Source organism: Monomorium pharaonis, chromosome 5 (assembly GCF_013373865.1).
Source record: "Monomorium pharaonis isolate MP-MQ-018 chromosome 5, ASM1337386v2, whole genome shotgun sequence".
In the NCBI taxonomy this organism is placed as follows: Eukaryota; Metazoa; Arthropoda; class Insecta; order Hymenoptera; family Formicidae; genus Monomorium; species Monomorium pharaonis.
The window spans coordinates 25,673,983-25,696,732 of record NC_050471.1 but is presented as its reverse complement, the minus strand read 5'-3'; the positions used below and the strand labels follow the sequence as shown (position 1 = coordinate 25,696,732).

The window sequence follows — 22,750 nt, the reverse complement described above, 5'->3', positions numbered from 1 at the left end:
AACATATAAGAATGTAAACTGTATTGGTAGATAGTGAAACTCTTCAAGTTTTATTTTCAAACTTTATTCCATTTAATAGCTTACGTGTTTGTGGAGATTGTTTGACAGTAAACAGGAAGTTATTTTTATCCTGGAATTCCATCAAAATCAGTAAGTTATCATAGTCCATTGGAACTTTTTTCGCACGAAATTTGGGAAGAATCTTTCTGGCAATTCGACTCGTAAGTAGTGCTCAATTTATAAGATAGTATATGTATTACAATTTTAAATGTAAGATTGTAAGTAATTAAGCAATCACAATCGAAATTGCGTATTTATCTATAGATTTTTTATTTTCGTTCTTTTCTAGAACTTGACTATGACTTTCTAGAACGTGTTACTTTTCGATTCAGCCAAAAATATTTTCAATATTAATTATAGTTTATCGCATCTGACATACCATCAGTACACATTCCACGAATTCATGAACAAAGTACAATTAACTAAATCAATTAACTAATTTTAGCGTAGACAATTTTATAATAAAATTTATTTCTATCTATGTAGCTATATTGCTTTATACATTCGTCAACAAAATTGCACAGCTAAGTTTATGTCAAAAATAATTTCAATTAAGCATAAAGCCGCAAAAAATCATTACCATTTAATTCTTAAAAAATATGTTAACTTCTTCTATTAAAATTTCTTTTAAACGCTTTTTAACGATTTTAATTTAGTATTTTTTTTCATGAAACGGTACGATATATGATACAGCTTGATTCATCAAAATAAAAATTTTTAAGGCGATTTTACTACATTACGCTTGATGTGGAAAAAATCGACTTTCTATTACTTGCATCTTGCATCGAGAGTCTTTGTTTTTAATTAAAGAGGTTGTGCGATTTTTTAAATTGAATCCTCGAGGTTTGAATAAAAAAGTAGTCATTTTAATTGCTTCCAACTTGTGAAAAAAATTAATACGTTGGAATGCTGAAAGTTAGCCTTTTTGAACATTGTTACTGTATTTGTACTTTTTACGTAATATAAAATGCTTTATAAAAAATTAAAATGTTATGATTTTTTTGCGTTACGTTTATTAGAAAGTATACAAAATTTTGGTATAAATTTACGTATGCGATACTTTCATTGACGAGTGCACGATTACAATAATAAACAGCAAGATGTAGCCATATTTCTTATAGAAGCTCAATTAAGACGCGCTGAATTAAGCGCTCAACAAAAAAAGAGAAAGAGAGAAGTCTACAATTTAAACAACTATGTTTAATGAGATCCTGGGAGGGGGATTAAATACGTGCATCTGTTCTACGCCTCGAGGTGGTGTAATGTTGATATGCCGTGTACATGTTGATCACGTGAAAGAATTATCGACTTACTTGAGCAGGTGCCGCGAGACCAGACATGGCGGCAGACTGTTGTGCAGCCGCGGCGGCGGCTGCAGCCATGCTGGCTGCCGAGAGTGAGCCATAAGCCGCGGCAGGGGTGTAATAGGAACCCATCCCAGCCTGTCCCATGCCACCGGCCATCCCTATAACATTATAAAGTACGGATATTCGTAAGATGTTGATGACGTCTTCAGCCTTGTCTGATGTGTTAATTATCGAGATATGAATCAACATTAATCGTTCGCCACGCGACTCACGTGTTAAATAATGCCGGTTTGCTTTAGAAAAGAAAGAAACAGACGTTAATTGTATTAGAAATAAAAGTAACGATATTCTTATGTACCTGCGTTTATGTACGGGAGGGAGGGGGGGGGGGGGAGTCTTCAGCATCGAGCCGGGGAATAACGGGAGAAAATAAACGATCGATGATTTAGCGAATAGTAAGTGATTATTACTTATCTCAAAAGAACCCACTTTCTTTCGGGATTCGACAATGGCCGCTAATGATCATCCGCCATATTTTCGGCGGAGATTGATATCTACGTCTATCAGGAATGCGTCTTTCTTTCTACCGTTTTGCATGCTTTGCTATTCGTTTAGAAGGAGAGAAAGGAGGAGGGGGGAGGGGACGAGCGTGTACTGGGTAGCTTATCGATCATCGACAAAGCCTTCGACGAAGCCCCATTGTCGTACGAGGACGATAGCGACCGAGAGATGTTGCTCATTCGCCTCGTTTCAGCGAACCTAACCCGAAGGAGGATGATTGGCGTTGAGTTCCTTGAGATTTATGATCGCCAATGACGCTCGCCACAGGCAAGGTGAGCATTTTGAAGCCCGAGACGAGACTCGATTCTTGGCGTGTGGGCGCGAGAAGTCGTATGAAGTCTTATCGGGATTTCTGGTTGCATCTGATGAAGCAATCACGAGTTCTCTTATGTTGCGATCGGTCGATATCTAGGAATTGCGAAGGAAAGAGGGTGATAAAAAGTAAAATATATTCTTTTTCTTTATTCTTCCCATGTGTTTCTTTTTAGAGCGGGGAGGAGAGGGAAATTATAAGATACATAATCAGATTACGATTTAGCATTTAAATAAGTGTACGTAAACAGATATATATTTTTTATAATATTATTTGTATTATTTATATGTTATTATATATATATATATATATATATATATATATATATATATATTATTCATTTATCGTTTCGATTCTCCACTGATTCGTAGAGAGGTAGCAACTTATTTCAGGGAATAATTATTTCTTATAATAGGTTCGCGCCGATGTGTTTTGTGGAAGTTTTCATTTAGGTTTCCTTCTTTTTTATTTTCGATTCTTATTTCCTCGATTCAATAGACGGTGTTAATCAGACGTGGTCTCTTTACGGCATCTGCCGATTTTGACTTACCTCCTTCACTTCGCCGACAAAATTTCGAGAACAGATGTTCGATGAATCGTACGCTTGGTACGCGCGAGTCCCCTCGGTTTGTAGAGATTTGTTTGCCGTTCTTGGGTCGCTATTGTCTTCATTGTTTCGCGCTTCATACCGGATTACGTAATTTTGAATTTCCACGCCGGACGAAGGCGCGACGGGGTCTGATTACTAAGTCTAAATATTTTATGTACGTCGTGACCGTCTGTCGTAATTTGTCGCATAATAATTCAAACGCAAACACAAAAGACTTCGCGGCGCGACGTCGTTTTCTCGGCTCGGCGCATCCTATAGCTCTTCGCATTTTGAAACCTTACCTGTACGAACGGTCTCGCATAGTCTTTCATGTTGTTTCATGTGTTCGCGAGACTCGAACCAAGAATGGATAAAGGATACATACTGTCGTACATTTAGTGGTAACGTGAATTTATATTTGTGTATGTGTATATGAATACGTTGTGCATTTCTAGACAAGAAAAAGAATAGAAAAAGAGAGATAAAACAATAGAAAACGTAAAAAAATAAGACAGTAAATTTGAATTGACTTGTTTTCCACGTGTTAAACTTATATCGTATCTCTCTAAAATCCAGCTTTAGAAAGATACTCATTCAACTTCAGTTGCCTTACTCCGACGGAAGACAATCTTAGAGATATTTACTATTCTTTACATAGAGTATTATTGCTGATTACTAATTACTGATAATTGTTATAAGTGGCGTTGCGCACATTTTGTTTTGACATGAAAAAATATGCGCGATGCTATTTATCGAATCGACAGTAGTAATTGCTTGGAAAATATATTTTTAATAATTTGGATTTAAATCCGGATTTTTGGTGCCAGAAAGCGGAACTTTTGCTATACGACCACCTATGAATTTTATTTATTTAATTAAAAATGATTTTACTAAGTATTTAAGATGTTGAAAGTCGATGATTTATTAAATATATTATACTTATTATTAACAATAGAGTTGTTTAGCTTTTTATTTTTCTTCTTTTATCTATTTTATAAAATTATTAATTTTTTTGGTTTGTAAATGACAGTTTATTTTATTAGAAGTTCTATTATTCCGGGAGACTTAAAGTAAGAAAGTGTGCGAAGATCACAAATACACACAAATAAAGAATAAATAAATATAAATATAAATAAAAAATATATTACATATTATTTATATTATTATATATTTTATAAAGGTTAAAAAACCGAATAATTTTGTTTTTACTAATAAATTTAATAGTAAATATAAATTTATTTTTAATAAATGTTTGCTTTTTTAAAATTCAAAGTCAAAAATACTGAAATCAGCTTGACAGTCAAAGTGTTAAAGATAGAATGATTCAATTTGAACGTGTGGAAAGAAAATAAAGAAATCATAATGAAAGGAGAATGACAGAAAATACGATACGGCTCGTAACATGAAGACTTTTTACTTGATTATCATTCGATTAGATGTCTTAGATAATTTCGTTTTTAATTCGAGCACGGGTGTATACTTTATTCTTGCAGATCGATCTGATATCTCGCGTGGCACGGAATTAAAGCGGTAGAGGGACGGAAAACGCGTGGAATAAATCCTCGAATAATTCCCTTCGGCGCGACACAGCTGTACTTTGCGGATCGTGTTCGCTCGAGGATTCATTGAACGTAAACACGCGAGCGTATAAACATGTTGCTGGCTCATTATTTATCGAATTGTCTTAAGCTCCCGCGACATTATGCGAAAGTCCACGGCTCACCGATCACGCCCGGGGGCCGAATGCACGTGACTTTACGGATGCCCGCGATCATAAATTTGTTGAGAAAAAGACCAACTGTCTCCGAGACGCGTCTAACCGATGATAAATTGTGAAATTTGGGAAACATGTTTTTATTTCTTTTTCTTTGCAATTTTTTTACTAAAAAATTATTAACAATAGGAAGTTTTGAAACACTCACTCATAAAAATATGGTATATGTATCAATAATTTAGAATTGATACAGGTACAAGTAATAAACAATCTTATTTACACTGTATAATACTGTACGTATAATATAAAATATTATATAAAATATGCATTTTTTAAATGTTTTTAATTGATATAAGTAATGTTAAAGTAATGAGTTTTTTTCATTATCTAAACATTCTAAACAGATGTTTTTGTCAGTGTTAATATAGTGTAATGTTTAGTTTTTACGAGAAATGAGGGAGGCCTTTTTAAGAAGTCTATGCCAGTATTGATACAACTAATTTCTTCTAACATTTGTTTTTAGTTTAGAATACTTCTTTTCTAAATTATTGATACGTACAAATATTGTACAATCTTTATGTAAATTGAAAATATTTGAGCGTGGAGAGAGAGAGAGAGGGAGAGAGAGAGAGAGAGAGAGAGAGAGAGAGAGAGAGAGAGAGAGAGAGAGAGAGAGAGAGAGAGAGAGAGAGAGAGAGAGAGTGTGTGTGTGTGTGTGTGTGTGTGTGTGTGTGTGTGTGTGTGTGTGTTTTACACATAGGAATACTTTTATGAATGTTTGTTGTAACATATTCATATATGTTTTTGTTATTTAAAATTTTCTGTATTAATTATGAAATGTTACTTTAAAAATCAAATTATAATTATTATGAGTAAAAGTCAACGTTATTTTACAGAAAATTAAACCGTACGGCGTATATAGAGTATGTACTCTCTAAATTTTTTAGAGTAAAAATTTTGTCATCATAACTTTTCGAGTAATTTTCCACTCAATAAGAGTTAAAATTTAATTTCTTAGAGTGAATTTTAACTCTTATGGAGTGAAAAATCACTCGAAAAATTGTAGTGGCAGTATTTTTATTCCAAGAAATTTAAAAAGTATGACTTTGTTTTTATACATTTATTATGCCAATTGATATTATGTTAAATCATCATTAAAGCAGGTATACAATAAATCACGATCGAGAGTTTTAATTAACAGAAGAATTAACGATTTCCCACGTTCGGTGAGTTTTCAACCACAAGGTATAGACTTAATTCACATCCCTAAGAAACGAAAGCTGTGGAATGGAAATTTGAATTGGCGTTGCAAGCTAAGCTGGTAATTTATTCCAACCACCCACGCACTTGTCTTATGCGCGTGCCACTGTGCCAATACGGCTGAGAGGTAACAGAAATAACTGAAAAGAGCTGTGTGCACCGTTGGGAAAAGAGAAGCACGTTTCTGCTTTCTCCTGAAAACATGTTTCAGAAGAGATAAACATACTGTACTCTCTAAATCACAATCAGTGAAAACTCGACAAAATCGGTGGAAATACATTGACTTTCAGTGATATACATATAATCATTTACTGATTATCAATCAGTGAAATAAATACATTGATCTTTCAGTGACTATACACTAATTCTGAAGTGAAAATTACCGCAAGACAGTGAATATTCACTGTTTATCACAGTTATAAGTATGCCACTGCGAATCAGTGAATATCCACTGATTAAAATTTAGAGAGTAACAAAGTTGTTGTTTTTAGCGAAAATAATAACTAAGAGATTTATAATTCACGCTAGAATTCAAGATAAAATTTTATATCTACATATAAATAGTTTATAATATTCTAAATCTTCTATTTAATGGAGTTTTTAAACTTTATTTTTATATACTCTAAAATATGTAAAACATACTGCAATACACGAAAATATAAATATATAAAATTGAAAATACAATTGATCTGACGCTACTCAAAGATCGTCATGAGCAACGGGTTCCTATTACACATATCATCACGAACGCACGACACGGATTTGTTTTCAAAAATTGACGGCAATTTTCATTCATCTTTCTTTTATATCTCCTCAGATTTCAGTTTGGATAAATAATTTGCAAAATATAAAAACGTATGTAAAAATATATATTGCAATTACTGATAATAAAATAACTTCAGAAACTTAGGTAAATAGTTAAAATTTTACAAATTTCTTTTAAGTTTATATCTTAAAAGTGTGTGTCATTTCGTATATTTTCGTATTTGACCTATGCAGGAATTTCAATCTGAATTTGAATAGAACCGCGTGAGGAAAGGATATCTAAAAAAAGAAAGGGAGAGGATCGAAATGCGGAGATATAAACGGGGGACAGGAGAGCCTCTACGTGTCCGATAAATCGGAGATTACCGATCGCTTTTCGCGGCGGGGACGCGTGGGCGTCGGGATAAATTCCGACCTTAATCGCGATATCACCATTGACGGAATTAATAATTTCTCAAATGGAAGCGCGCGCTCGCGAAGGATATCCGTAAACTCGCCTACGCGGGGCACGAATTACATGACGACGATAAATTATACCACGTAGATACGGGTGCGTAATATAATGTGGCATGAATATTCGAACACCGTCGTTTCTACACAGGATGCACAATAGCGGCAAGGAAACTGTGGTAATAAAAGTATTCCATTACTTTGCACAATAGACATTGCTTTCATCATATATGGTATGTTTCTTTAGTTTTGATGCATGTTTATCATTGAATTTGCAACGAGTTTGTATTATTTATCTTGAAAATTAAAATTGAAAAGAAAAAAGATGCCTTTATAAGTTTTATAACATACTTTACAGTGAGATAAAGGTTGCGGGCCGTTTTAACACTATCCAGAATGCATCACGTGGAGATGTAAAAGAGATTAGCATCCCTTAACTAAGGTGGAAAAATTTCCAATCACTTCCTCAGTGAAACACTCTGTGTATGCGTGGGTGTGTGCGTAAATAAAATTTATGTCAGATCAATGACTTGCTTGATAACCGCAAAGTTCATTTGTGTATCTGAAATGTAATTTAATAACATGTAATAATGAAAATAATAAAACGAGTGATGTAATTTGTAAAAGATGCAAATCAATGACGGTTTGATTTAAACAATTAATTAATATTTTAACGCCACAGTGAGCTGCCTTAAATAATTATAATGCAGCGTGATCTAACTACAAATTGGACGAATAATTCAAGCGCGTTGCGATATTTGTAAAATATCTTGTATGAGCACTCGTTACTTTTAACAATGCAATTATCCATACACTTTCGGCACACGATAAATAAATAAGTGGATGGCGAGTTTGTTTACATGAAAAACACGCACGTATTATCGCGTAATGCAGACGTAACCAATTCGTCCATGCGGTCCTTTGTCACGGCGTCACAGAAAGATTGCAATTATTAAATTATAAATCACCGCGTTCATCGCGCATAATGCATTCGTGCTTCCATTCCGTATTAATTAAATAAATTGGTAGCGTACCATGTGTTTTCTGTGTTCTTCCATCGCGTTTGCACGCGAGCTCGTTTTCATTATGCCCACTCAATTGTCACAATAAACTAACCAGACACGACGTCAGTTGCAAGTGAGCACAGTTGCAAGTGTTCACCACGAGTGTTTATGCAACTGTGGGAAGTGCAATATTTACAACACTTCCGCGCGTTACTTCGCTGCACTGCGCAACGAAGTGGTTTCTGTCAAAATTATTAGAAAAGATACTAGAAAATGAAAGAAACAACAAAAAAAATATGATTTTATTAACTTTTTGTATATATGAAGATTATAAAATTTTGATTGGAATTAAGTGATTAAATAATTAATGAAATAATGAAATAATTAAACAATAAGTAAGCATAATTGTTGATTTTAGGATAAGAAATATATTTACTCTCAAAATTTACACTTCTACAGATACGAATAGGACTCCTATAGAAGTGATTTTTGATATTATTAGAGTGAAAAATTACTCAAATATAATTGCACAATTATTGCACATTAATTACTCAGAAACTCTGTTCCTTATAACAAAGTAACCCCTACTTTTAAACAGTAAAAACGCCAATCATGATTATATCGTTATTCCTATTCACGTGCATTGAGCGCATATAAAAAGAATTTTACGCGGTTATTTCAAGCTTCTTTATTACGAGATTTCAGCGTATATACTACTATAATTAATGAGGAATAATGTCCACTATGGTTATGGTTATGGTCTAGGATTATGGTGATGCTTATAAAGCTACTGTACATATTAATACTAGTAATTTCTTTTGATATTCGTATATTAATTATATTCAGTGATTTGTTCTTTTTACGTACAGAGTTATATGTGACAGCATGCGAATAATAAAAAAGTTAATGTGCAATAGATACAGCGTGAAAAGTGAAAAATTTCCAAAAGTTACATGATTGATCTTTAGAAGTCAAAAGTTTCACATTATCCCATTATACAGTCAGTGTTGACGCGCGGTTTACATAAGTTAGAAATATTAAATTCATAAAAGAATTATTGAGAAAAATTTTGACAAAGTTTCTTTCCTAAGTTTATTAATAAAATTAATTGTTTGTTGAGATTTATTACATCTTAAAGTTTGTCCTACAGATCCTAAAAAATCCTATATATATATCATAACACTCTGTGACAGCGGTTGACTTGTAGTTTGCAAGTTCCGAATGCAATTTCCATTCTTATCATTTTTATATGTTGCCGAACATATATGAAAGATTTGAATAAAATTTGGATCTGCATGAATAAAATGATGATATTAAATAAAATGTATACAGTTGTGGCGTAAAGAGTTATGCGTCTTAAATCTTAGGTCCTAAAATCCTTTGGACACATTGGATTTCATTTTCGTTAAATAATTCCATTCTGATGTAGAACTGTAGGTCCCGTGTAAGTGACAGAGTTTGAATTCATAATCCATACATAAAGATTTTTAATTTCTTCTAAATTCTCCTATTTTGGGGCACAAAGGACTCTCTAGGCGCTAGGTTATTGGGCCAATTTTCAGTCTCCAATCGTGGTTTATCCGTATTGTATACCAAGCTACATGGTAAAAAAGGCACAGCACAAAAATACGCTTCATTAAACTTCTGATAGGAGGCTGAGGAAGAAGAAAAAAAAAGTTGTAATAAAAGCACTGTTATGTTGCTATTAAAAGTACTATTGTTAGTATTTTTAATACTTGAAATAAGTAATAATTACTGGCCAATTTAATACTGTCCTATTACATTTTTATAAGAGTGTTCACCATGAAACTGATGTATGGATTATTTCATGTCAGATCAGAACACTTCTTAAAAATCAAACAACGCGGTAGCGACGCGATAGCAAATACGTAACAAACCGTGTTGTATGGCGAACTTCACTGCGCAAATATCGCGGCGTTATTATTAAGCCTTATCTGGAATTTAGCTGTCAAATTCACTTTCAGTTAAAATATCTCAGAAACTAAAATTATAATAAAAAATCTAATGGTTATTTTATTATATAATATTGATGCGATTTCAATCGCGACCAGTTTGATTAAAATCGTTATAATCAATTTTGAGATCTCGAGATCTCTTGCGCGAAAGAGTTTACCTTCACTTGAATTATTTTCCACAGATTCACATGTATGCACATACGTAAAGCTTGTCTTTTAAGGTGCTTTACAACATGTTTACATACAATTTTGTAAAACTAAAATAAATAAATAATAATAATATAAACAAATAATATACATGATGTATATGTAAATGTTAATATTATTAATAAAAAATTTTAAAATTACAAGTTTTTGAATGTTACAGTTATATCTACGGTAAAGATATTTGTTAATCCAAATATGTAGAAAATTATTAGCATAACAATTATATATATATATAAATATATATACGTATGTATATTAAGAAGTAAAATTCTGTCAAAAAAGGTAAAAAAACAATTTACAAAGATAAAAAGATACTCCAAGTACATAAACGCATTAAAAAATGAGTACGAGGTTAATAAAATTAGCCAAGTATATTTAAAAAACTTAGAAAAATCCTTCAGAAATTTATTTAAAAATTATTGGAAAAATGAAAATGTTATTAATGATAGACAGATAGTGAAGCAAAAACCTGTCAATTGCGAGAACCTAAGATACTTAAGAGACCACATATCAACGCACTGGTGACAAAAAAATATGATATGTAACATAACGGCCTTTTGCACTCGTGCACAAAACGCCGACTTTACACTCGTTACCTAATGTACTATTATTATTTTAAAGTTCTGGGAATTGCGCCGTGGACTAAATAAATCAAATTTTTCGAAGATGACATAAAAATAATTTTGCGTTAGGATAAGTATATTAATTAAATGAAAAATATCCGGTTTAGATTTGCGACAGTTTCTTACTACAGTTACTTTTACAATTTTTCTTTTACTTTCATCATTTTCAATTTTCAAATTTTGTCATTATGTAGATAAAATGCAGAAATATTTGGGGTGCGTTTGTGTTGTCTATAAAATAACAAATTTCAAAATCACAGTTCCCAGAACTTTGAGAGCGTCCGTCGTATAATAAGATTAATAACAAAAATAATTACCGGCCCGAAGAGCTTCCATGGGAACACTTGGATATGGAATGCTATAAGGATAACCCTCTTTCCGCAAAGTCTTGGGCTTTCTTCGCGGTCTGTACTTGTAGTCAGGGTGTTCTTTCATGTGTTGCGCACGTAACCTCTTCGCCTGATCAATGAACGGGCGTTTCTCATCCTCCGTAAGAAGCTTCCATTCTGCACCTATAATTTTACAATTAATAATAAGAGCATTGTTAAAATTGTTAAAAACATAATTACATAATTAAAAGTAGACACAAACGTAATTAAAATAAACACAATAACTTTGATAAAATTGGCATGTATATTCTGCGTCCATTAATTTCCGTGCATATACGTTTCTTATTCAGTGCATTAGAATTATCGACTCGAGCTAATTTGATTCGACACAAATGTCGACACAAAAGTCATGTAAATGAAAAGACCGATTATACATGAATTATTACATAATAGTTTTTGTAAACGCGCTTTTGGTAAACCTTTTACATGTTTGTATGTGCTTATCGTGATACGTCCAACAAACGCTTTTAGGATTTCATTGGACGGGTCTCATTGGATGGAGGGACGGAAGAGAGAAATCGCGAATCGTTTTTAACCCCTTCGCCGTTCTCCGTGTCTCCCTCCACTGTGCCAGGCGGGCTGATTGTTTTGCGCAGAATTAATTACCACTTGTTGTCGGTCGCCGAGGCGCGCACAAAGCGCGAAGCCCCGGTTCTGGCATTCTGGAAACGGAACTCGCTGGTAGCGAGGTGCGACACCGACCCCGACGCCGAGGCTGATGCAACGGCGGCACAATGCGCCCGGGATTTGCACCGCGAAGCTACCAACAATGGCCGACTACGACGAGACGGCGCGTCGATGTCGCGACGCAGCGAAAGCTCGTAGCTGTTTACTGGAGATTGATTTCGCTGAGAAATTCGGTAGTGAGGCCACAAAAGGTTGAATACGAAATCCAAAATCTGGTTTCCAAATTCTTCTTTTTAAATTAATGCTCTTTCGATCGAACTGTAATATTTAGAATAAATTTTTAGTTCCTTCTTTTTTACGAAAGATCGATGTTTTGTTTAAAAAAGAAAACATATAATTTACAAGGAGTGCCGATGTTAATTATCTTAGAGGATGTACACGGGGGAAAATTTGTTTTTATTGTTGTCAAACGAGATGGCTTAATTCGAGGCTTTTAATCCGGGATTTGTTCAAGATAAACCGGTCGCGAAGTCGTTAAGAGCGACTTTTTTGTGCTCCCCAAGTTTCGCACGAGGACTTTAATATCTTCCAAGTCTTTCCTCTCTTTTTATATAGTTTGGTCAGGATTATCAGACACGATGGAGAGTGAAAAAGTTGCCGGAAGAAAAGAAGAGAAAGCAAAGCAATATTCCGAACGATCGACAGGGTACGAAGTTTTATTCGAGTAGAATAGAATTTTTTGACAGAAATGGAGGAAACAGGAAGAAGAGAAATGAACATAATTAAATAAAATGTTTTTGAATAGACTTGGATATTTGAAATAATTGAAATCAAAGTTTAAATGGAGAAATCCTCGAAACTTTATCAGAAATTATATGGTTCCTCTTGAGATTGTCGAAACAACATTATTTTCAGAAAATCATCTACGACTAAATCGAAGGATCGACTAAAAAGAAGATAGTAATAGAGAAAATAATAGGGAAGAGGAGAGCGCGGAAGCAATAGAAACTGATAAGAGAAGTACAGGGTGCCGAGAGCTCGCGGCGGACCCCGCAAATCCCTTGCTCCTCTCGTTTGCTGTTACTGCCTGCTAACAACAACGGATCACGTCGGCTGTTGGACAATACGGATACGTGGTGGAGCACAATGAACCCCGAAGAAGAGTATCGGCAAGCGCTGGATGAGAATCCGACGTTCGTGTCTTCCGAGACAATAGCGGACTGATAGCGCAGGATCCCGTGCCGGGATCGAACCACTATTCTTAATAAATAAAATCTCTTGAAACGTATATTCTCCCTGGAATCCTTTGGACATCGAGCGTTTCTTTATCTAGGCACGATATTTATCGAATATTAGTGAAACAAAATGCAAGAATTGCCGCAACCATCTTGTCACTGTTAAGGGACACTTTTGTCGATTCATTTAATTTCAAAATGATATATCTTTAAAATACAGAGAGAAAGAGAGAAGCAGTCGTTTCACAATAAAAACAGGAACCCCATTATTTGGGGGGAGGGGGGGAAACGGTGGCCCAAATTGACGATTCACCGCGTAGATTTGCCTTTGGAATAAAAAAGACGAGGCGACTTCCGGTCGCGCGAAGGGGGTAGCCTGCTCTCTCTATTTATATTATGGCTTATCCAATCGATACACGTTTTCCCGGCTGAAAGGCAGGTGGCACAGTCAAACAAGTGAGGGAGGTGAGCAGCGGGGGTGACGGGGTATTCGACGTATTTGTTTAGAACAAAGACTTCCCGGTACTGATGGTATTAGTAAGTTGGCATTCGCGGGCAATACTCCTTCGCCCTCTCTTTCCTCCTTTCTGATACCGACGACGACGATGACGACGAGAACGACGACGAGGACGAGGAGCGAGCTTAAAGCACAATGACGCCCGCTTTTCAGTCCTTTCCCTACGGACAATACCGTTTATTTAACATCGTTTAAAAGTACAAAGCCTGTTAATTAATGGATGGGGGGTGGCGGGGAGAAGATAGAGACGTGGAGCGGGAAAGAAGGAAAAGGAAGGAGAGCAGGACGGTGTGGCCGTGACGTCGTCCTCATTTCTGTGACACGACTAAACCGATAAGGGGATCCGATAAAGAATACGTCGATTGGCCCATCGATTATATATTTGGAACATTGGGTTATATACTTTGATATCTGGAAGGAGAATGTTTTTAGCGTCTTTCTTAATTTAATTTACATCTTGTATTGGTATAACGTTTCGCGTTGAGTTTTCTTTTGGTAGGAAAAGAATTGTAAAGTGTTGGAAGTGTTGGCGACGAAAGACGGTGGGACGAAGGAGAGAGGGTGGTGCAGCTATTGCACCGCCGATCGATCGGCCTCTTCCTCCAACTCTTCCCGGACTTGTCCCCGATGATGAAATGTGGAAATTGGAAAACGTTTCCTGCATTTCCTGTTGGCGTGGGGGCTCGGTGACTCCGAAATCGAACTTGCATCGTCAGGATCACGTGAGAAAATACGTGTTCGGTGTATTAAAAGTACACCGCTATGCAACATTGAAAAAACCCGTCAATACAAAAACGTCATTACAGCCATACGTAGGTAGCGAATAAGATTTTAGTTTTTTAATTAACAATTACAATAATGTGATTTAAAGAATATTAATTTTTCTAACAGGGGAATGTGTGTGTTACAGAGAAGAAAATGAATATTTTTTTCATTTTATATTTTACATGAAGTATTATGAAAAATAATTTATTTGGATTTACCGTGTATTATAAATTTTTAATACTGCAATCTATATGAGGAAGAGTTACGTTACTGCATTCTGCAATTTATATTCTACAATATTTTTTCTTATTTTGTATAAATATGTAGATTTGTAAAGAAACTTTTGTTTTTTAATCAAGTTTATATAGACATATACAACTTTGTTTTTTTTCGACTCACTGTGCAGTCGTTATATTTTTATTAATAACATTTTGAGTAATAAATATTTTGTAACTTTGAGAATTGAACAACACGAATCGCGTAGAATTATTATTTTATAATATTAATTATTATCAAGTTATTGTGCAAAACATTAATAGTGAGAATTAATATCTTCTTTATATAATTTTAATTAATGGAACTAATTTAACATAGAAATCAGCAGTTCTACTTTTAACTGAAAGGTCCATTATTTGATAATACATGTCAACTGAGGACTGGTATCCAGAAATTTTCTAATGATAGCACCAGAAATTATTACATTAAAGCAGTCAATTGATTGAGCAGTCGGGTGCTTTCTATTTTCAAATAACTAATTTCTGTTAATTCACTTGAACTCAAAGATCAGGAATAAAACATAGAAGTAACACGTAGAAAGTATTTCATTATAATATAAATTTTAATATTTTTATGCAGCAAAATGCTAACGCCACAGAAATCATAGAAACCTCTTTACCTTTAATCACTTTTAATTCGAAGACTACCAGTAGTATTTCGAAATGTTAAATAAACGAAATTCTATGAGTTTCGGACTTTCTGATTGTACTTCTGTGTCTTCTTAATCTTTTCCAACCCTTTTCGTATAAAGCTTGTCGCGGAACTCACTGAGGAAACAGATTTCGCATATAAGTCTCGAAGTGTAGCGGAGAAATTTCGCCTTTGTGACGAAAAGAGCTGGTAGGCGGTTCAAAGTAGTGACGGGAAGCTTTTAAGGGAGCAGGAGGCTTTAAGCTCGCACGGAGACGATCATTTTTAATCACGCGACCGTATGAGGGGGAACGTAGACGCGCGTGTATCAACTGCACGCGTTATATGTATACATAAGATCATCATTTAACTTTAGGTATCGCCAGGTTTAATACTTAGTTTCGTTAGCGAAAAATAGAAAAAAAAAAGAAAAAGATCTATTCTTCGTGTAACGCTTATGAAACTATAAGTATTGAAACCTTGCGATATCTAAGGTTAAACGATGGCTATTCTGACGTGTTGGTCCTATTTTCTGTTATTCACGTAATCTTGCAATTTAATTTATAGCGATATATATTACGATGCTCAAAGTTGCCGACGGAGTTGCTCGCTTTTCAAAGATGCAAGGATTAAAGGAGCTAACAGTTGTGCTATCACAATAGATCAAAATGAAATGTTATCGCATAACTTTTAGCTTCCGTTGATGAAAATAGATTTGATCACATCTAAGTCGGGAAGTTTCGTCGACTTGCAAGATTCGTGAAAAGGAGAATCACGAAGGGGCCCTGCTTAGGCTACGAAATTGCTTTTCGTCTATAGAATTGCAAGCATAATGACGCCCATTACAACAGATGTACTATTTTATATATATATATATATATATATATATATATATATATAATAATAATAGAATAACTAGAGGTAATATACTACTTGAGGAAAAATGGATTTTTATATAATTATTTGTTATATAATTTAAGGCATCTTTACATAATGGTCTTCTTTTTCTATCCTTTACCTATTATTTGTGTATGATTGCAATTAAATATTTTTATTTTTGTTATTAAAAATAAAGAAATACAGACGTATATATTGAAAAGTGGCATACTATCCATTATGTAAAAACTGTATGTTTATAGCCTCCTAATTTATTAGTGAAAGTAAAATATATTAGTGTTATACTCTAACAAAAACAGCTATATATTGTCTCAAAACGCTATCTTATGCATTAAATTTATTTTATTAACGCAATTTTATCATAACGAGCTTACAATAGAATTGTCAGTAGAACGAATCAGCGATTGAGTACTTTTATTTTAATCCATACTAATAAAATAACGAACTAATCGAGCTAAATATTATGTAATTCTGAAATAATAACTTATACATATAAAGTATCTGAAAGTATATGAAGATTATAAGAAGCTTATTTTCATGTAGTACACATTATTTTACTTTATAAAAACAATATTATTGTCATTGAAATTGAAGATACTTATACAACATGCCAAATACACACAGGTATAATAAATTAACACGGGCGTTCCTGATTTTACTTTTGTTAAATATAGCGAGTGGCATATTTCCTCTACTGACACATTATCCTCCACAGTTATTCTATATATTATATATATATATAATGTAAATGATAATGAAATTAAAATTAATATGCATATAATAATCACCATTTAGCTATAGCTATCGTCAAAAGCTAAGCTTTAATACTTGATTTCGTTAGTATGCAAAAATAGATTTATTTCTTATTTTTTTTGTTTTTCAAAACGATTAAAACTATATAGTTTCAAGGAATGCCGTTATTTGCTTCTTCGGGTGAGGTTCGCAATTATTATCCAAGATAAATATCGTAGATAGTGTCACGTGGACCCAAAAGAGACGATGTTAACGAAACCGTATGTTAGTTAAATCGGATTAATTTTAAGCATCGTAGAACAGATCTTGTGTTTTGGAAAGGATTGCAGAACTGACAAGTTGTTTCTTTAACGCATTCGAAAGAAGCTGCCTTCCCTTGAAGGCTTCGGCAAGCGGTAGAAATACTTCATTACGATGAAAGCTTCTCCGGAGTCTCTTCTTCTCCACATCCCTTCCCACCTTCTCCTTTCTCTCGTGTGTTTATGTACTCTCTACTCCTCGTTCTGTTCTCTTTGTGAACTTCTCTCTCGAGGGTGTTTGCATTGCATGCGTACGTTTTTTTTACAATACAATATTGGAGGTAACTTTAGAGGGGAGGACTGAGCTGGAATCTCATTGCAACTCTTGTGACGAAAGTGTCAAGATGTTGGAAAAAAATATCAGGACTTTACGCGATAATTTGATATAAAATCGTTAATGACATTAATAGTTTTATTTATCTTTGATCTTTTATCGAAAATTCAATAGCGTATATTATACTGTGTGTATGTGTTCTATTGATTAATTGTTTATCTTTTCATTATTTTATATTGACTTTTCTATCTCGATCGAATTTGCTATTATCCTCAGAAAGCCATTCGAGTTGAGTCTCGAAGACGAAAGGGAAAGGTTTGGACGAGCAACTTGCATACAGGAACATTACAGTGGGATTCAATAACTAGATTAGCTTTAAGCATTTCCCGACAGGACACACACTTTAAAGAACCACTCTCTCTTCCTCTCTTGTGCTACGATTACTCCCTTCAGGATCCATCCCTAAACATCCTCTGGGTGTCGTGAAACGTGGTAAACTGTCGACTAGGAAGATAAACGTTTGGATCGCTATCTATCTAATTGATGCAATAAAATCGGAAAACGCTGTTTCATCGCATTTTCAAGTGGAAATTATTTCAGTCATTTGCGAAGTATTTATCCTGATGAGTATTTTATTGGAGTTTTTTGCCATTTGTTTTGGAATTGTTTTAACTTGCAATAATTAATTTCAAATGCAATAATTTAAAAATTAATAGTTAATTTCAAAAGTTTAAAATTTTACCCAAGATCGAAACTTCCAAAACTTTAAAGACTTGCAGTTTTAGTAATTAAAATTTACAAATCACAATATTACAAAATATTTTAAAGAGCGTTACAAAATGTATACCATATATTTAACATTTATATATGTAATATTTATACATATTTGAAAATTTTAAATTATTTAACAGAGTTAACAGTATTTTTAATACTGAAAACAATTGTAACAAAAATTTTGCAGGAGTGAATTCACAAAATTTTGACCAGTTTTTAAAAGAAACTTTCAAACTTATTTTATTACATTAAAATATCTATTTCTTTTTTTTTGAGAATTTTCTGATTAATCTGATCATTTATGTATTCACTTAAAAAATTAAAAATTGACATTCTTTCGGATATTTTTGTGGTCGGAAAGAAAGCGAAACGCGACCTGTTCGCCCGTTAAATTTCGATCACCGAATCGAGAATGCGCTTTGGAGCTTTTTATCGTCCTGCGTGGGAATTTCGTAACAGTGAGCAGGAGAGGAAAGGGATGAGATCTGTGAGTGCTGCAACGAAGTGGATGTGTATCATCCAAAATATGCTTGGCGGCGAAAGAGCGACGGGAAAGTGTCGCGTTGACAAAAAAAGAAACGTGAAGGAAGAAGCATAGGAGACTAAGGATGGCTTGAAAAGGGGGAGTGAAAGCAGGAAAATGGAAAATAGAAAGGGGGTGGTACACCGAAGGTTCGAGCGTGCGCATCATTTTTACCGAGAAGGAGGAGAAAGAAGAGGAGGAAAATCAGGAGGGGGGAGGGGAGGAGGAGGAGGTAAAGGAGGAGGAGGAGGAGGAAGAGAAGGAGGAGACGCTTCCCTTATTCGACGTCGCCGGGGAAACGAAAAATGGGGGATAGACGGAGCGAGGCGAGGAAGAAAATAACGGATAAAGGAGCTCGAGGGAGTTGCGGAAGGTCCTTTGTCGACTGGGGTATTTAACGGAAATACTAGACGGAATATCTCCGTCAACGCTAAATCACGCGGACATGTGCACGAAGTCGTTCATAAAGGAAGCGATGAGAAATAATATGTCGTAACAGAATGATAGTCCCCGACTGTGCAATGAATAATTTTCACTGAAGATATTTTTTTTCTGAAGTCCCGAATAAGATCTTACAATTGACATTTCTGATCAAAATTAATTTTTTTTTTGCAAAAGGATAAACTAATTGTATTCTAATTAAGAAATTATATTTATCTTGTCAAAGAGAAAAATGTCTTTCTATTTTTTAAATTAAAAAGTAATTTTAAATACATATATTTAAACATCTTATCTTTTATACTAAATGTATATTATCTAAACATGTAAACGTGTGTACGGTTATTATTGCATTGCATTTAGTATAATAAATTTGAAATGTAAATGTATTTTAAATTATCAGAAATTTAGAGATAGAAAGACGATTATTTTATTGCTATAAATTATGCTTCGAAAATTTAAAAACTAATTTAAAGTTAGTTAATCAAAATAATATCAAATGAAACTGCAATATATAAATTATATTGTCATAAACCATGTATTGTAAACCATTAATCAGTTTATATTTTTACGATTTATAATTTACGATAATTTAACTACTGTTTTTGATATCTTTTCATTATCCATAATTCTTTTTGCCAATCTAGACAGTAAGATGTGATTAATAAGAAGTAATTTTTAGATTACTAATATATTAATTATTAACCCGTTGTTACCACACACCTCTATTTAGTATACGTTGTTACCACACTAGTGCGATTTGGGATTCTGCATTTTTGAATTTTAATAACTTGGGCATAAGTAAAGTAAATTTAATTTAAAAACTGTGTTTTTATAATAAAATTTCGTAGAAATACAATGGTAATAGTTTTGAATGCAAAAAATTGTTAATAGTAAAAAAAGGAAAAAAGAAAACAGTTTTTAGAAAGATCTCGAAACAAGAAATTTTAGGTGATGCCAAATTTGCACTGGTAACAACGGACTATTAGTAAATTGAAAATTAATCGATATAGCAATCTGATAAATAATCCAAATTCTGCAAAGTAGATTCAATTGGCAAAAAATAACATTAAAAAATAGTCAAAATTTATCTGTAAGGGAAATGCATGAAATTAATCTAATTTTATATTTTTGAGGGTTGTTAAACTGAATGTGAAGCTTAAAATTGTTCAAAATTCGAGGAATTTTGTGAAAATATAATTCTTATTGGAGGACTCGCGCACTTGTTTCTTTATCGTCAACATTATCAAAGACACTGTGTATGATCTAGTTGATTTTCGGCATATTTCTAGTCATTTTTATATAGCTCGTACAGGAGAAATACGTAGCGCTGTGTGCATGGCAGAACGTTGACGTTTAATCGTCTACTGTATATTGCAGCATGCGGCACTCGTTACTAGTGACACAGGGTTATTTGGTTACAAGACGTCGCGAATTTGTTAGCTCCAACGTGAATTGTACGAAGCCGAGACCGATGTAAGGCGAATAAAATTGTCTAAATCTTACAGCGCCTTTCCACGAGTACAGCAGATAGTGTTGTTAACGGAAATAGAGTGAAGTTACCTACGATTAAGCTGTCGATGTTCAATGGCAAAATAGGGGAAGTTCAGGTCGAAATTTTTTAAACTAGTGAACATTGTGTGCACTGTCAAATTTTCATGATACTCTAATGCTTTAACGAGATTTAATTTCACCATGTAAAATAATTCTGCATAAGTATCATAACAATTTTTAATCTTCTATTTTTCGTTTCTTAGTTGAAACATAAGAAGTAATGAAAAAAAATAATTCTTCGACCGCGTATTGACATATCTATAATTAATTAGATTAATAAGATGTCCACGCCGTCGCCGTTTAAGATAATAACCATCATTCATCTTGTAATATTTAATAATTTTACCTTGTAGTTTGATTAATTTTCATAATGTCATACTATTATATAAATTTGTATAAAGACATCGATTTAAATTTTCCTGATTTATGCGGATAATGATCATCTATTATAGATACACAAAATATGTCTGTAGAGTTTTTATCGAGAGCTTTAATTTTCTTAAAGTTTTTGACCTTTCTGTATAATATCTAACTTGTATCTAGCCATTTAGTTGTCGTATTTTATTTCGATCAATCTTATATGAAGGATTTTAGAGATAGAATATCTAATAATGTATTTGCAACTTCAAGAGCTCCACATTCTCTATTTTAAAATCGTAATCCAACGTTCCAAAGATAGTGGCTCGCTACCAATTTGTTTTTGCAATCAAGAATATCTTCAGATAATTCACATTTTCAATTTCAAGAGAATATGGCTGTTTGATGAATTAATTGTTAGCTGTTTTCAAATAATTTATGATCAAATAATTTATAATATGAATCAAAATATTGTGATACTGAAATAGTGCGTTAAAATTATTTAAAAAATTATTAAAAAATTAATTAAAAATTTAACGTATTGCGAGATTGAAATAGTGCATTAAAATTATTTAAAAAATTTAATATATATATTAAGAACAACATATACGCTTTAATAGAATTATTATTTAATTGCTTGAACATAATAATTTCCGCGAATTTTAATTTTTCTTTCACCGATGTAAATAGAAAACAATTTAAAAAAATTTTCCAATTTTGTAAAAATCTAATGACACACGTTTCTAAATACATCCATTTTGTATCTGATTTTGTTTCTACATTAAAATAATCTTGGAATTTGTTTAAAATTGTATATTAATTTCTTTGCTCTGCCCGAAATGTAAGTGGCACTTCTCTAATTAAATTTTTATAAGAAAAAGGTATTTTGCAAGCTTTAATGACTGTAATAAGCGCGGAAGAATGGCAAATACAATTTATCGTAACTAAGTTTGATACTTCTACTTTTAGACGACTTATAAAATAATAATTGCATCTACCACAATATATGCATTATCGCAAGTTATTTCAACAATGTTTCTAATTGAAACACTTTTATCTTCTAAACATTTTTTAAATATTTTAAAACGTTTATTTGCAGAATAGTTTATCTAAAGGTAATAATTCAAATAATTAAATTACAATTTCTTTTTATTAAAAGGTGATACATATCAAACTTAACGTACAATAATTTTGTATCCGAAATATCAGTACTCTTGTTTTTAATTAAAGTAGAAAACTTTCTAGTTTTTAAATATTTAATATTATAGTTCTTTCAATTTCACGTTTTGTAATAATATGTTTAACAATTTCTGCACACTTATGTCGAAAGCTAATGAAAGATTTTGTGCAAATTTTGGATTTATAGAAATATCTTTTAATAAATTAAATAATCTACAACTTGAAAGACTACATTATGTTCTGAGAAAAGAGTTGCTAATTTAATTTCTGCACATTTAACTTGATCTTTATGTGATAAATTATCTTTAACATCAATGTGTGATGTGATTTTGTAATTACAAGAATTTACATTTCCAATGTTTTTAATACATTGTGAATGCTTAACTAAATCAGTTTTACAACATCAGTTTTATTACATGTAATGCAAAGCGCAT

The 22,750-nt window shown here is 33.0% G+C and overlaps 1 protein-coding gene and 1 long non-coding RNA gene across 2 annotated transcripts in view; both read right to left on the bottom strand.

Annotated features, from left to right (window-relative positions):
- The window catches only part of LOC105834329 (transcription factor Sox-19b), a 42,357-nt gene that overhangs the window by 11,586 nt on the left and 8,021 nt on the right, over window positions 1-22,750 (bottom strand). Inside the window, exons 3-4 of the mRNA XM_012676725.3 lie at window positions 11,147-11,341; window positions 1,374-1,525 (exon numbers count right to left, since the gene is read on the bottom strand). Of these exons, the coding sequence (XP_012532179.1) occupies window positions 1,374-1,525; window positions 11,147-11,341 (347 nt within the window). The remainder of the gene's footprint in view (window positions 1-1,373; window positions 1,526-11,146; window positions 11,342-22,750) is intronic.
- On the bottom strand, window positions 8,836-10,447 carry LOC118645563. Its single transcript, XR_004963275.1, has 2 exons — window positions 9,806-10,447; window positions 8,836-9,678 (listed from the first exon to the last, which is right to left on the bottom strand). It is a non-coding gene; the product is annotated as an uncharacterized LOC118645563 (long non-coding RNA).